Consider the following 17,637-nt stretch of genomic DNA (forward strand, 5'->3'; position numbering starts at 1 on the left):
AAACACTTACCCAGGGCTTAAGGAATGCCAAGCATTTACTTTTCCATCTCTATTCATTTCCTTAGTTATGGGGCCAATCTGTTTGCTTTAATAAGGTAAAAATGTAGTCACATCATTGAGAACTTATAAAGGAGCGAAGAAACATAATAAAAGTCAATTCTATAGAAAGCATGATGGTAACAGCAATATAGGCCAGGATTTCTCAGTCTGTGTGCCTGTAGGAAGATGGCCTTGACATTTCACAATCATACCAAAACACAGTTCAGTATAAAACCTTGGGTTATGTTATTGAGTTAGGCTGAACCGATTCAGATGAACAAAAATGATGGTTAAAAGCACAGATTTTGATTTAGATAAACCTTGATTTCTATTCTGTCTCCAACAATCTCCAACTGTCTAAATCTGGATTAGATTATTTGACTTGAGTTCTTTGGCCCTGTTTCCATATGTAGGAAATGAGGATTATAATATCTATCTCATGGATTGTTGAAAGGATTAAATGAAATAATATATTTCAAACTTATTAGCACATGGTAAATGCTTGATAAATGGTAGCTTTATTATTAATTCAATTCTTAAGACCTAACCTCCTTTCTACTTTTCTTTTTTGTTTGACTAGTAATCCTGGTGACAATACTTAAATGAAAGTTCATTGAAATTTCCCTTCTGTTGTCGCTACGTAACCAGTTGCTTTTTTTCCAATTACTAGACAATAATCATATAATTAATATTCTTATTATTAAAAAATAATAACACAAACTAAAGTTGCAAATAAAAAGTAAATACATTATTTAAAATTCATGTCTACTAGCTGTTTTCCTGAGACACATTCTGTCCATTTTCAAATGAGCAAGGCATTTTGCAGCTTGCCACCAGTCTGAAGGTAACTTCATAGCCTCTGAGAATGAAGAAAATAACAACACGTCACTTAAAAAAAATGGACTATGCAATAATAATAATAATTAAAAAATCCAGAGCCAGTGATTTTGTTTTCAATTCAGTAATGTTGTTTTTGGAATAAGTTAGGAGCACATACAATTTTTCATCAAGCATTTACCAACCCCATTAAGTTGCTGGGATTGTCTGGGAGTGATTCTTCGTACAACTGAGCTGTGGAAAGACACTACTCTCTCATACTGGATGTCAAGAAGGAAGCTTGTAGCCCTAATTGCTACTGACCTTTCTTATAACCTAAGAGGAACTGACCAAGGATGAAAGCCAACTCAGAACAGTGAGCAGAAAGGAAGAAATAATACATTTCCTTATGTGTGAGCCTCTGGTTTGACAAGTGTGAAGCCCACCTTACCTCTGGACTGCCATTCATGTGAGCCAATACGTTGCCTTCACTTTAAGCCAGTTTGAGTTGGATTTTATGTTATTACAAACTATCCTGCTCTGTTGTGCTAGTTATGCGTCATGTGCCTTCTTGGAGCCTTTCTCTGCCCTGCTCTGTCTCCAGGAGACTGACCACTTCAGATTCCATCACCAGGGCTTCATTGCCCTCTGGTTTCTGGTAGGTTTAACTAGTAGGAGGCACCTGCTGAAGATTCGAAGGCAAAAGGAGAGAAAGTTTGGAATATTTCTTCCCCTATTTCCTCCCTCTGTCTTTTATATCTGACAGTGGCTATTCCCTCCACAACCACAGTTCCCGCCTAGGGGACCCTCCTGCAACGTGCCTCTGAATGCTAAGGTAATATTTACCTTGGCCATTCCTATAGGAAGGGCAACAGCTCCCAACCATTCTCAAGCTCAGGGAGCCTCAATGTACTTTTCCTTAACCTTGATCCATGGTTCTTTCATTAAAATCTTTCTATTGGATCATCTGAGAATATTTGTGATTCCTGCACAATCCTTACAGATGTTACATTTAAAGAGCTTATAACAGTGCTTGGCATTGTGCTAAATGCTCAATATATGTAGCTATTATTGCTATTGTTATTTCCTTTCAATGTGAGGTGTCTATATAAAATACCTCTTTCCTGTGCCCAAAAATTAGAAAGAAAAATTATATAAATATCCCCACAACCATGCGGTATTAGAATGTCTATCTCTGTGGTAACATGCAGAAAAAAGATACGAGAAAGTATTTTATTTGGTTTCAGATTCTATAAAAAAAATTGATTTATTTTTAGATGTTTTTAAATAAAAGCAAACTCTAGTGAATGATTTATTAGATGCAAGTAAGCCCAGTCTCACTAGTTAAATGTCACCTGAATAGTTTTCTATCAGCAAGTTTATCTCACTTACATTAAGAAATATTTGTCTCTTCAATATCTTCATTGATAGGAGTTATATCTTTACCCAGAGTTTGCATTTCTTCTTCTTTCTTCTTTCTTTTACGACGTTTCCGAAGAGGACTTAGAAAATACATGTTAGAAATTAGTATGGGCCTAGTAGTTCATGTGAACACAAAATTATCCATCGAAAGATCCTATGATCTTATTTACAGACTGTTAAAAATGCATAGGTTTCTTTTAAAAATATATATTTAGGGTTCTCCCTTAACCCATCTCCTTCTCTAGGTTCAGATGATAGGTATAATAGGCAACAGTGTGGGTAGAAAATAGTCATCAAAACAGAAAGAATATGTCACTTATATTGATGGAATTTAGTTAGCAGAAGAAAATTTTTCAGGCCAAGTTATTTTACAAAATAGACTAATGACACATAGTGTACATGTGGTGTACAACAAACAGTACAAATTGGAAACAGGCATAAGGAAAACAAGAGTGACCTAGCCTTTGGATATATTAACTAAACTTCTAGATACATTAAAAAATGTGTTAGATATTCCAGACTGCATTCCTGTTCTAAAGTACAGCTCCAAGTTGATATAACAAAATAGGCTGTTTCCCAGCTTTGCCCAACTGATTCTCTGCCCCAAACCTAGCATAGTATTTCTTCCTACCTTAAGTAGGTAAAATAAAAATATATCTTTCAATTTCATAGTTAGAAAGTATCCTACAGATTACTTGGTTTAACACTCTTGTTTTACAGAAAATAAAAGTTCAAAGATGTTGAGAAATTTGCCCAAAGTCTCAAAGATACATAATGGAGGAGCTGAGACAAAAATTAAATACTCTGGCTGGGGACAGTGGCTCATGCCTGTAATCCCAGCACTTTGGGAGGCCAAGGTAGGTAGATCAACTTGAGGTTAGGAGTTACCAGCCTGGTGTACATGGTGAAACTCCATCTCTACTAAAAATACATAAATTAGCTGGGTGTGGTGGCGGACACCTGTAATCCCAGCTACTCGGGAAGCTGAGGTAGGAGAATTGCTTGAACCCAGGAGGCAGAGGTTGCAGTGAGCCAAGATCACGCCGTTGCACTCCAGCCTGGGCAACAGAGCAAGACTCTGTCTCCAAATAAATAAATAAATAAATAACCAAAGACTCCCTCTATGGTAGTGTTTTTTTCCCTAGCACATTGCAAAGAAAGGAATCACGAGAATCCTCTTTATGTGTGGTCCACAGTGAAGGGTAGATCCAAGAGTTTAGGAATCTGGGCAAGCTTCTTAAGACAAAAAGAGACCACTTTAATAAGATACCTTTTTTTTTGGTAGCATACTTGGTGGTAGTCCTGTTCTGCAAAAAAATAAAAATAAAAATAAAAAATAAAGTTTACGAAAAGAAACTAATTGAATGAAGAATTGTCCCAGAACCAGCAGTTTGAGGCTTCAGTGAGCTATGTTTGCACCACTGCCCTCCAGCCTGGGCAAAAGAGTGAGACTCTGTCACAAAATAAATAAATAAATAAATACAAATAAAAGTTGTGCAAAGCTGCTCTGTCTCAGAGAAAAAAACAGGATGCTTCCTGATTTTCAAAGTTCTGATATATAATAGAAAGCAAAAGGAAAAACAAAGTAATGTGGTTTGCACATAAAGTTTATTATTTTAATGTGGCAAAGCAAAAAAAAAAGTTGTTTTTATCTTTCAATGTTGTTGTGTTATGGTACAGTTTTAGAAAATAAAAGTCTTATGTAACCTACTAACAAACATAAAATACAGGCTTTAAGACTAAATGATTGTCTTTTTTAACTAGAAAATTAATACAGATTTTATTTTAAATTATAACAATTTTATTCAGTAAATGATAAAAATCATGTATTATGTGTTTTATTATGAGTACTTCTATATCAACAATGGCAAAGCTCAAAAAGTAGATTTATTTGAATCAAAGAAAAAGCAAAAGGGAATGTAGGAAGGAAGAAAAGAAGAAAAACTATGAGCAATACTATTTCTCAGATTTACTTAAAATTAAGTTTAAAAATACTTACTGACAGCATGTGCAGACGCCAATGACCAAAATAATAAAAACTACCATAACTGCTATCAAACAAATCACCAGAATCTGTCCTCTGTCTCCTTTTAGGTAAAACAAGTCAACTCTCTCACACCTTGCTCCAATGTAGCCTTCATCACAGCTATAAAACAAGAAGAGGGCAAGGAAGTAAAAGATGCAAGACTTTTAAGAATCTCTACTTCTTTTCTGAAGAAATTGACAGTTTTCATTACTTGAAATTAATAAAGAACACAGTTTCTTTTTCAAAAAAAGGTACACTACTTTGTTGACTAGTGATTTCAATTTTTTTGCTTTGCTGAAAACCTGTCACTACTTGATCATTAGACATCATTAATATGTCTAATATAAATACACAAGGATGCTGACAATTAACTAAAATGTATTTTAAAAATTTAGTCTCTGAATTCAAAAAGGAAAGGAGGATAAAATTTCCTCCACAGCATTCCCAGTGCTTAAATACCTCCATGACAAGGAACTCAAAAATCCCCAGGACTTTCCATTTCATCACAGGATAATGCAAATAGTGTTGATGTGTTCAAATTCTCTTATAAATTATATAAAAATTGTATGGTTTTATATGATCAAATGTCCTAATGCAGGTGAAAGTTCATAACACAATGTTCCATAAACGTTAGATAGAGAGAATGTTCCATAAATGTTGTTTCTACAGAATTTCTTTCCTCCTTCCTCCACTGTAAGTGCTATCCATTGATTCTAGTTCTATTGCTTGAGGGCATCACAGATTAGGTCACGCCCTTCTATTACTCTTCTATTCACTGCCTCCTTCATTACATCACTGCAAACACATAGTTCTTGTCCTCTTTAGCTCCTTTATCTGACTCCTAAAACCACATTTGCAGATCTGTTCAACCATTCCCTTCACTCTCCTCTAAACGGCCTCCCTTTTTTCCATGGCCCTCTTCAAGGGAATGACCAGAAATCAACAATCTCTCTTCATTTCCCTCATTCTCTCAGCTTTCTATCAATCTGCCTTAGGATATATCTAACATAAACAGATGTCCTAAATCTGAGTTTACACTTATGTATCCACTTGACCAAAATGGGGCTTGTCTGAGTAACGCCCAGGGCTAACAACTCAGTGATCTGAGTACTCCTCATAGAATTATCTGAACTGCATCAGAGAATTAAGGTACATTAAAAGTTTGGGGACATTTTAACCAAAATTATGTGTTGTAACCTTAGTACCTTAGTATTAATAAACATTTTCCTTTATTAATATTAGGGAAATAGTAGTAGAAAATATTAATAAATATTTTCCTTAAGAGAATATTTCAAATGAAGTCAAAACACAAAGTGATACTGGTCATATGCATAATTATTTAAATATCAAAAAGATTAATTTTTTCTCCTTAGAAAACTTCTGTGCACCCCCATTTTCCTTTAAGAAAGGATTTACTGCTGGGCTGTTCTATACTTTATGCTCGACAGAAGCCAACGCAGTCAATCCTCACAAAGCCTGTGTTTCTCAAGTGAAGAGATCCCTTAATGCCAATATTGTAGCTGAGACAGTGCTTCAAAACAAATACACGAAAAACAAGCTCAGTAACAGCCATCAGTTGAAAGGTGAGGCATAATGCAAGCAAAGGAGAAAAGACACCTAAAGGCATCTATTATAAAAGGACCCAAGGATGAATGAAAGAAAATTGTTTCCTGCATGAGATGTCAAAAATCTGTCATACATAAGACTAAAACTAGGGATGGGGGGAATCACTTTTTTTTTTTTTTTTTTTGAGATGGTGTCTCGCTCTGTCGCCAGGCTGGAGTGCAGTGGCGCAATTTCGGTTCACTGCAACCTCCGCCTCCTGGGTTCAAGTGATTCTCCTGCCTCAGCCTCCAGAGTAGCTGGGATAAAACACACGCACCACCATGCCCAGCTAATTCTTGTATTTTTAGTAGAGACAGGGTTTCACCATGTTAGCCAGGATGGTCTCAATCTCTCTCTCTCTCTCTCTTTTTTTTTTTTTCTAGTTCTTTTTTTTTTTTATTATTATCATACTTTTAAGTTCTAAGGTACATGTGCATAACGTGCAGGTTTGTTACATATGTATACTTGTGCCATGTCGGTGTGCTGCACCCATCAACTCATCAGCACCCATCAACTCGTCATTTACATCAGGTATAACTCCCAATGCAATCCCTCCCCCCCCCCCCCCCCCCCCCATAATAGGCCCTAGTGTGTGATGTTCCCCTTCCAGAGACCAAGTGATGTCATTGTTCAGTTCCCACCTATGAGTGAGAACATGCGGTGTTTGGTTTTCTGTTCTTGGGATAGTTTGCTTGACCTTATGGTCCGCCCCTGTCGGCCTCCCAAAGTGCTGGGATTACAGGTGTGAGCCAACCCACCTGGCAGGGAATCACTTTTAATTGCATGTATAGGAGAAAGATTTGTCAGAGTTTTTATAAGGTTGGCATTAAATCTTACAAATATAATCTTTCCCAACTAATTTACTAAATGTGGTATGTTTAAACAATAGCTTTGCCCATAAAATGCACGACAATTACTTTCTACTCTTCTAGAATGTTTTCCTAATTATATATTGTGGGATTGGTGGTTTAACAATGCTTTAACTGAATTCCTCATTAAGCAGTACTTCCTGTAAGTTGTACCCCAATGAATCCATGCTAAAAGGTCAAACCTTAACATAGCTGGTTATAATGGTTCTTACATTATTTATGCTCTTCAGCAAACCAATAACATATCAGCTGATGTTTATTTTCAGTGAGTGTATCTCTTACGTAAGAGAAGAGGCAAAGAGAGCAGATTCTAACTTTTTTTTATTAAATAGTGATAAAGTGGGTTTTTATTTAATAAGCATCTTATACTATTTAAAATCAAAAATAATTTTAAAAGATGTTCATGATCCTTAAAGGGTACTGCAAAATTGGGCGTTGAGATCACTATTCTGAAATAACCACCAGAAACTGTTGTAAAAGATCTATAAACATTAACCTGATCCTTATTACCACCTTTGAGGTATGTGCTATCATTAACCCCATTTTATAGATGAAGAAACTGACGCACAGAGAAGATAAGGCAATGGGGATTCCAACAGGCAGTCTGGCTCCCAAGTTCATGCTCTTAACTGCATAGTAGATGTGCTGTGCTGCATGTATAAATAAAAATTATGTGTCTGGAAACAAATTGTTCCTTTTCAAAGGAAATACTGAGACGATTACTAGGAGAAAATGTGCATTATTTGAAACACACTTTGGTTTTTCATGTAAAAACAAGAGCCCACAAACTCCCATGTTTGTGGGATCCCATGATCCCAAGAAAAGGAAATATTTCTGGTTTCTCAAGACAGCGTTATCACCAATGGCAAGAGAGTTTTGCCTGAATCTGTGCTATATCAACTGAAACATCACTCCTAGGTTGATTTTCTACTACCCATCTCATAGCTATCTTGGGAGGATGCGGCAGGAGAAGCACATTAGCCTAGGAGTTTGAGTCTAGCTTGGACAATATAGCGAGACCCTCTCTCAAAAAAAAAAAAAAAGTTTTTAAAAAGTTGGGGCCGGGCACGGTGCCTCACGCCTGTAATCCCAGCACCTGCAGATCACGAAGTCAGGAGATTGAGACCATCCTGGCTAACACGGTGAAACTTTGTCTCTACTAAAAATACAAAAAATTAGCCGGGCGTGGTGGCGGGCTCCTGTAGTCCCAGTTACTCCAGAGGCTGAGGCAGGAGAATGGCATGAACCTGGGAGGTGGAGCTTGCACTGAGCCGAGATCACCCCACTGCACTCCAGCCTGGGCGACAGTGTGAGACTCTGTCAAAAAAAAAAAAAAAAAAGTGGAACTTTTTATTTATGGCATACTTAAATATGTTCTTAAAAAGTTGGAACTTTAAAAATTATTGAACTCTTACTCTGTGCTGGGTACCACAATTAGTGTTTTTTGCATTTATTATTTTGCTATCTTCACCACTTGACAGGACAGTATCGTTACTCCTTGTAGATGATAAAACTGAGGCTCAGAAAAGGTAACTGACCCACTGTTAACGCTGCTTATAATTGGGGAAAACAAAATCTTACTTTAGGTATATCTGACTCCAAAATCTGTGCCCCGTCTGTTATGATCTTCTGCTTCCCATTGACTGTGTATTATTCCTCTACTAAGAAGATGTTCCATTCAGATTAAGGCCTTGGTCTGGAAATTTAGTGTAGCATTAGATGGACTGTAATAAAGGCACTATTTGTTCATACATCACTCATTTATTGTGCACCTAGTAAATTCTGAGGACTGTGTTTGACACTGAAATACAAAAATGAATAAGGCATGAGCCCTGCCCTATAGGAGCTCACAGTCACAGAAGGCACATTTAAAGAAACCACCAGTTATGCTCCAGTGGATAAGAGCTTTCATAGAGGTGTGGCTAGATCACAGGGGAAGGCCATCTAACTCAGACCTGGGTGTGTGCCTGAGAAGGAGGAAGTCAGTGAAGGGGTGCACAAGGAGATGATGAGTGCGGTGCATCTTAAACCATAGCAAGAATAAGAGCATATAATAAATCATGAAATGAAATGTAGAATTTTAGAAGAGCATTTAGGAATATGGTGAGATACAGCTAAAAAATTAAGCCAGGATCAGGTGATCTATGAAGGCTAAGAAATCGAGTGTAAACTTTACATTGAAGAGAACAATCTGTGTGTTGATCCTAGGCAGGTAGATTACACACTGCGATATTCATTTTAGAGGGCAGCAATATCAAAGAACAATAAATCTGCAGACATAGGAACCAATCACAAAAATGTATTAGGTTAAAGATCATTAACATTTTTAAAATTCAATATATGCTTCCAAGCCAGGGAGCAATTAAATGAATTTTTTAAAAAATTAGATCTATCCCTCTCAACACACACACACAGACACACGCACGCACACACACTTCCTTATTTTCTTACATTAGGAATTGTTATCTGCCTCCAAGTATTATCCACGCATATTTCTTTTTTAAATTAAACATATTTAAGTTTTTAAAAAGTTTATGACCCTTAAAGTTTCCACAAAATTAGGATTTGGAATCATTTTTCTGAGAAACTTATGGGAAGAAAACTTATATACTGGGGCAACTATGCAGAAGAACATAAATATTCTATGAACTTTAAGTCAAAATTGCACTTGGAGAATCACCTTCCACTTCTCTAAGGAAAGGTCCCAGGAAGCACATTAATGGGACATCTTTTTAGAAGAAAACACACATTTAAAAGATGCAAAAAGAAAGTTGTGTTTGCCTGAGTAAAACTGAACTAGGCTGAAATACAAAGAGTTGAAAGAAAATTTCTCTTCCAATTCCCCACTGTACTAAACAGGCTTCGCTAATCTCTTATTTATAAATAAGACTAATTTCTTGCACTTAACTGACACCTACAAAAGTAGCTCTTAATTTGGCAGGAATTTCGTCGTATTTACACTAACTATAAACCACCTAACACTTGCCAGAATAATTCATTTCCATTTGAACCACCCAGGAGATTATTTGAACCGAAAAGAATCAGTTCTGCTTGCGCAAGAAATCAGAGGACACTGCCCAGCCCGGAAGTGAAGCTGAACTCTCACATACTCATATTTCAGGAGGAAAGTGTACGTCAGTTTCTCCATAAGTTGTTGCTGAGTGGGCCCCTAAACAAGTGGCTGGGGGTAGAACTAGGGAGAACTGTGTTCGGACAGATGGTATGGTTAGCTCACACTTTCCAGTCCTGGCAAGTCCCAGGCGGGCACCTTTCTGCACCCTTTTGCTTGCTGGCTGAGGACACTCCACTTACACACAGGAGGGCGTCTGCTCGGTCACCACGAAGCGGCATCTCCCTTTGATGCAGTAATGCTTGTATTGCTTGGGGCACCTAGAGAAGTGGCCTTTACGCTTTGATTGTGTGGTGGTAGCTGGAAAATGAGAAAAAGTTCAATAAATCAACTCTTTTTAAATATTTGCTTGTAAATAGAATCATATTCCTATCTTGCTGCCAGTTTCTCTGTAGAATATATTTGAATCTCTCACTTTTCTTTCTCTCTGCATTGGGATAAAATTCAGACTTTTGTGACTCCAAAATAGCTCTAGAGATTGGACAATGGGGATCATGGTGAGAATGTTACCTACTTTAATTAAGAATTGACTTCAACCTACCTTTCAGAAACTTTAGTGTCATTTAAAGGGTAAAACACAAGTATAATAAGAAGAAGGCTTTCATTTCATGAACGTTATCAGAGCCATGCTAGAGAAGAGAGGTTTTTTGTTTGGTTGGTTTTGGGGTTTGGTTGTGGTGGTTTAACTTAAACACTTCCATAGTATTTCCTGGGTGCTAGATGCTGGTCTGTTTGCTTTTTGTATATTGTTCATTTAATGTTCATAATAGCCTTGTGAGGTAAGCACCATTTTAATCTCCAATTTATGGATGTACAAAGCACAACACATGGAGGTTAAGTCACCTTCCAAGATCACACAGATAGAAAGTGGCAGAACTGGGACTCAAACCCAGGGAGTGTGCCACTGAGTCCACGATCTTGACTGCCACATACACTCTGGCATTTTGTTGAGCCAGCTGCTCACCAGGTGTCTGTCACTGACTCTCAGCCTGATGTATGCAGAAGTCACACCTGCCTCTGTGGGCAATTGTGTCTCTCATTTGGCCCATGAATTCTTTCTGCTGTTTTGAAGGAGGAGGAAAATACTGAAAGCTTCATGCTCTGGATTTCAATCCTGAACTGACTTCCTTGCCTTACCCTTTTAGGGGTTTGATTGCCTAATTTTTCAACGAGGGTAGTAGCATATAGCCATTTCCCCATCACTGACATGTAAAATTTCAGTAAATAACAATCATCAAGAGAAACAGAACAGAAATACTAACTAGCTGTTTTGTCTGTTAATTTACAAAGGACATATGCCCACACCCACAGAAAACAACTAACAAGCCAGCTCCAGCCCAGGGTCTTTCCATGTTCATGGTATAACCAACAGCTTGCAGGATCCAGGTGTCTGTGGAGCCAGGAGGACCATAATGTGTTCATGTCAGAAGGGCATGTCATGCTAGGTTTGGTATGGCACCTGTCATCCCAATGACAATGAATAATCATTTTATGAATAGCAATGACTACTAAACATCTTAATTAATATTATGAAAAGGGTACATATAATTGCCCTAGGCCACCAGAGAGAGGAATCTCAAAGGAGTTAAGATGATCTATACACTGCAAATTCCTGTGATTCCAGGTCACAGTGCAGAGTTTCAGGGGATGGCAGAATCTCACTGAGGAACTGGTTAACCTGGTTTGATTGGTGACTTGATAACCACCTATGCTGGCTGCTTGAACTACATGCCAGATATCTGCTTGATACATGTCAACCAATGAGACTCATCAGAAGGACTGAAATTTCTTCCAGAAAAACTGCAAAATGTATCAAAGACAAAGACCTGTGTATTTTGACAAATAAATTGATGTCAACTTCCATTTGTTGAGTGTTTCCATTTCCAGAGCTCTATAATAGGCAGTAGAAAACATCAAAGATAGACATGATAACATCTACAGTGAAGGGCTGTTGAGAGATGCAATAAAAAAAAGATATGTAGAAATTCATAGCAGAATTCCTGGGACAGCAATCTCCTCAGTAAATGAGTTAATCCCAGAATCTTAAAATCTTGGCAATTCTAACAGCAATCTCGTATAAGTATGAAGAATGCTGACCTAATCAAAGAGAAATGTATGGAAAATGTAGATTTTTTAGAGGAGGTGAACAAGCAATTGATTTATGGAGAATGTCAATAGCAAAGGCACAGAGTCAAGAATATGCAGGTCTAGTGCGGGTAGTGGGAGGCACATTTCACTGAAATGAAAGGATCCTGAAGGGAAACAGCAAAGAATGGCTGCGAATGAAAGTTAGAAACCTCAGATGTCAGTAGGCTGAAGTGTTTACACTTGAAACACAAAGCAAGAGAGAGTTGAAGATGATTCCTATGGATGAAATTAAATGGTATATATAAAAATACTTTAAACTGTAGAGCATTTTATCACCATATTATATAGGAGAGTATAGAGTGGACTCTTAGTGGGGGCAAAGAGACACATGCGATTAAGAGTGTGACTAGGGAGATGGAGGGGAAGGAGATTAACTCAAGAGGCAGCAGACTTAATGACAGATCTTGTATGAACCGGAAAGACCTTTCCAGATTTGCAAAGCATACCTGTCTTTAAATATCAAAGTCATTTGGCTATATATCCTAATCTTTACTTATTTCTCTAGTTGCTGTGCCCCTTTAAATGCACCCAGGCTTTTGATAAACACCATGCAGAGTATGATACCAAAAAGCAAATTAACCAGCAGCTGCTGAATGCAGTGATTTGATCAGCCTTCGTTCATCCAAGCAGCACAAATCTATGCCAAGGAATTGTTTGCCAGGTCTTGTTTTGATCGCTCACAGAGCTCTCTCCTTTGCCAAGTAAGCATGCTCTTAAATATTCCCAACATTATTTAGATTTTAAAACATTTCCATGCCACCAGGCAGAAAATGTCCAGTGATTTCTTTATGGAACTTTAAAACCTGAAAGCAAAGTAAATCACGCATACTGTCACACATGCACATAAATACACATACACACACACATACACATACAAACCCAGATGGGATCATCTTGTCCTTGTCAAAATGAGAAAGCTTATCAGTATTCTCTCTCTTTTTTTTTTTATTTTGAACGGCACCTAAAATTTCAGTTCCTTATAATCCAGTATTCATCAAGTTCATGTTATCTAAAAATTGAACTATAGGACCCAATGCTTTCTGCCCGTCATGAGACCCGATGATATAGGGCACAGGAGGGTGAATACACCCTTCCATTCCAGAGATATTTATCAAGAAGAAGGAAAAGTTAATTCTATGACAAAAGAAGGATATGTCCTAACTGTTGTGTTTCTCTGTTGTAAAGTGAATGACATAGTCTTGAAAATGTAGCAAGATAGCAACCAGAAATATCCCTCTGATCCTAGAGGGGGTGGAATGCAATTGATCTTTTTTCCTCCCACATTACCCTTTTCCAACTCAAATTCCAAAAACAAAACATACCCCTGTCCCAGAGAATTTCACTGGAAAAGTACATCCACTAGTGGGTCAGGCTGCAACAAAATCTCATAAGTGGATGGGCACCACAGGTAATATATATCAATCTCTTCATAAGACTCTATATTCCAAAGATGCTAAACACCAATTAAATAAGAAATCATTAGGTTTATTGCAGGTCAGTGGATGTAAAAACCTAACTCTAAGGTTTGCAAAAGGAATCGGAAGCAGGGACATCTTTCTTAGATCATACAGCAATTAAACAAGAAGTAGTCATCCTCCTTGGGTCATATGGGTAGTTAGATGAGATGTACTAGATTCCCTTGGGCTAAGCCAAAGTGGAGGAATACAGCAGACACCTAAATGACTTAGTTTCCATATGGAATTTTCCTCAATTTGATGGACATTTTGATTAAACATAGGATAGAGTGGAAGAATACAGCAGACACCTAAATGACTTAGTTTCCATATGGAATTTTCCTCAATTTGATGGACATTTTGATTAAACATAGGATAGTTCCTTAGTCTCGATATGATTCTAGTTCTCAAGACAAAAGAGGCTTTGTGATGCCTTTGTGACTAAAACTCTGAGGAGTAGATCCAGGAGCTGTATCTTTCATAAAACCTTTGCTTATTTATTCTAACAGTGTCCATTCAAATGTATTTAATAATTTTGTAGATGACATTAATATCAGCAACTGTATTCTGAAGTCAACTCAAAGGTCAGTCAATACTACAACTGTTATTACAGTGCTTTTTTGTAATACCTATGACAATGGTTATAGCCTTATAGTGTCTCTAGCTCCGTAGTTAGATGCATAGTTAAATCTCTATGTACAAATGTAAAGGGAAAGGCTAAACTTTCAAATAGATGTCTCACAGGTGTTAACAAGGAGACTGAGGAAGAAAAACAACTATAAATTCATACTCCCACACTGATAGGAAGTAGAGCCTAGGGCTTTATTATTTTACTCCTTGGCTTCCAGGCATCTTCCCAATAGGGATTTCCTCCTTTTACAAATCTCTTAGGCCAAAATGTGAAGAAGAAAGTTTTATATATTTAAAGTTAATTTTCTTTTTTATCTTGCCAGCTATCTCTGGTCAGGGGAATGTAAATTCACAGTGTCCTTGAAGAAATACAAACTTTGAAAATTTATTTTAATTTAGGATTCCCATTTGTCTTACATCCAATGACATTTCCTCCAGAAAAGTGAAAGGGGACGTTACATCTCACAGAGGTACATGTTAACTTTTTCTGAGCTACTAGAATTTGCTTATATAGGAGTTCAGTGGTGCGATATGGACAGAATAGCATGTCTTTCAACTAAGAAGGCCCTGCCAACCATTTCTGAGCTTATAGGAATGGGCCTTCACCCAGAGCTGCCCTTTCTCATTTAATCTCTTTGGTGGAAGAAAAAGAATCAATGTTGAAGCATGGGTATCTTTGCATATGTTTAAAAATATTCATGGCTAGAGGCAAATAAAGATGAAGGGACAGGAAGAAAACTTACCTTTCCCTTGTTTTTCAAGAATGCATGCTATAAAATTCTTGTGTGTATGACGAATCCTTTGCTCATTCTCCTTTACAGGTTCCTCCTCGCCTCCCTCAACCTCTAAAATTTTGCAAATACAGCAGGGCTGGATACTCTTTCATCTCTTCTCCTTCCTGGGTAAGCTCATGAAGTCTCCTGTCCTAAACACATCTTTATGATAACAATTTCTAAATTTAGTTTACATCCTAGATATCATCCTTCAATCCCAACTGTCCAACATCTTCACTTGGATATCTAACTGGCATTTCAGCTTAACACTTTCAAAATCGAATATTTGATTTTCCCGTTGAAACTTGGTCTTTCCTTATCTCAGTAAATAATATCCATTCTTATATTATTTCTGCCAAAAATACTGGAATTATCTTGACTTATTTCGCTCTTACCCTACATCCAATGCACCAACAAACACTGTTGGCTGCATTCAAAATAATAATAATAATCCCACGATCTCCACTACCCTGGTCTGAGCCCAGTAGCGTCTCAGGCTGGAAATAGCTTCTATAACACACCTTTAGCTAGTCTCTTTCCTTTTGCCTTTGCCCACTTGACTATCAAATCTGCATACAAAAACCAGAGTAATGCCATTAAAACTCACTCAGAGAAAAAAACTGAAGGCCTTATACTCCTTGGCAAGGCTCTGTTATACAGTACTCATTACCTCTCTTTCTCTGTTACCTTTCTGACTTCATATTTGACCACTGTCCATTTTTGCATCCCTGACACCTGGACGACAGCCTGCTGCATAGTAGGTGCTCATAAATATTAGTAAGATGAATGAATGCATCACCCAAGTTAGAAAATGATATAGTCAGTACAGAAGATCTGTTCCAGCACCCTATTAATTTATTTTTCAAGAAGCTACTGTTCTCATTTGCACTTTACCTTCGGGAAATGATTGTTATTATTTTTAACATTTTTCTCATACGTTCCACATTTTGATCTTCCCACATGACTCTAAGCAGTTTAGCATGGTGATTAACAACACACTTTCTAGAGAGATGATGTATCTGAATTCATGTCAGGCTACTTTGTTTACTGTGTGATCTTGAACAAATTACTTTATCTCTCTGTGCCGCAGTGTCTTCATTTGAAAAAGGGAGTAATGTAGGTACTCCATGGGATTAAATGAATTTATAGACATAAAACACTCAGAACAGTCCTTGGCACACAGTAGGAGATAAATAGATGATGGATGCTATCATTTTATTAAAAGTGTAATTGTTGATGATGATGCTATACCCCAAAGGAATAAAGTATAATAAAATAAATCACCAAATAAAGGAAGGAAAATAGGGCTGAAGGAAGGAAGGAAACAAAAAAGTAAAGAGGGAAGGAGAATGAGAAGGAGGGTGGAAAGGGGAAGAAAATTGATTTAAATAAGTTAATTAATGCTATTGTGACCATCATAAAAGAGTAGGCCCATCTACCTTAGATTCTGAGAGATCAAGTTCAAAGATATTTAGCATAGTCTACCTATTAATTTTACCCGATATTTTAAGGTAATGCAGTTATTTTAGCCTAATAATGTGAAAGGACAGTAGTAACATAAATAACGCTATTCAATGCTACAAAAATTTCAGGAAGCTCCATCCTTGATTAAAATTTTCAAAATCAAATCAATTGATTTTCAACACCTCTAGAATTGTGTTCTTGAGATTTTTTTGTTTGTTTTCTGTTTTCTAATAGGATACTAGGAGAAGAAGAGTAAACTAAAGAAATAATTAAGCATTTTTGCTCTGTATTTCTGGTTTCTCATTGATTTCTCAACATATAGCCATGTTGAAGTCTGTCTTCTCTCCATCTCTAGATAATATTCCTCAAATAGTAAAATGTGTAACTATGTTTTTAACCCCATTTGCAAGAAAAAATTCTATATCCTATACAGGAAAATACAAAATAATTTTCCTGACATTATATTATTATTGTGATATTTAAGCAAAGTGATCTTCCACCAAATCACTAATGTATTTGTATCTTAATTATGCCAATAACTTTACTAAAATAATTTACAAATAATATTTTCTTAAAATTATTGTAAGTCAGTGACAAGTTGCATCCTGCATGGTCTTAGCATGCCATAGGCCTAATCACTCATGGTGTAAAAGAAAGTTTCCCCATGTAGAGATTACAGTATATGGCCTCCATTTTTAATTTTTTTAAGTCAAATACTCATTTTTGCCTTATTTGCATAGTTTTCAGCTTTTACATTTATTATTTGTAAATAATATCTTTATATTTAAGATTTGTAAAATAGTTTACAAAATTTACAATAATTTTACGAAAATATTTATAAGATCTATAAATGCAGGCTTAACCTCCCGAATGGGAGGGAAAGGGAACATACAAGCAATAGTGATAAAAAAGAATCAGAGATTAATAAATTTCACTTTTCATGGATGCTGAAGAGGTGGGGAAATAGTCAGAGATTGGTTGCAGAATACGAAATCATAGTTTCATAGGAGGAATAAAGTTCTAATGTTCTCTAACACTGTAGGGTAACTATAATTAACAATAATTTACTGCATATTTTGAAATAACTGAAAGAGAAGATTTTGAATATTTTCAACACATAAAAATGATAAATGTGCTCAAGTGGGTCCCTGACCCCTGAGTAGCCTAACTAGGAGATATCCCCCACTAGGGGCAGTCTGACACCCCACACCTCACAGGGTGGAGTACACCCCTGAGAGGAAGCTTCCAAAGTAAGAATGAG

At 36.8% G+C, this 17,637-nt stretch overlaps 1 protein-coding gene across 2 annotated transcripts in view; it reads right to left on the minus strand.

The window, feature by feature from the left end:
* Positions 1-457: 457 nt before the first annotated feature.
* The window catches only part of BTC (betacellulin), a 54,257-nt gene continuing 37,077 nt past the window's right edge, over positions 458-17,637 (minus strand). Inside the window, exons 3-6 of one of the 2 annotated variants that reach the window (XM_011927176.1) lie at positions 10,090-10,207; positions 4,277-4,423; positions 2,248-2,357; positions 458-898 (exon numbers count right to left, since the gene is read on the minus strand). In XM_011927176.1, the coding sequence (XP_011782566.1) occupies positions 2,249-2,357; positions 4,277-4,423; positions 10,090-10,207 (374 nt within the window). In that variant the 3' untranslated portion in view covers positions 458-898; position 2,248. Of the gene's footprint in view, positions 899-2,243; positions 2,358-4,276; positions 4,424-10,089; positions 10,208-17,637 lie in introns of both variants that reach the window. The other variant, XM_011927177.1, reaches the window with a different exon arrangement.

This window comes from Colobus angolensis, unplaced genomic scaffold (assembly GCF_000951035.1).
Source record: "Colobus angolensis palliatus isolate OR3802 unplaced genomic scaffold, Cang.pa_1.0 Scaffold70, whole genome shotgun sequence".
Classification (NCBI taxonomy): Eukaryota; Metazoa; Chordata; class Mammalia; order Primates; family Cercopithecidae; genus Colobus; species Colobus angolensis.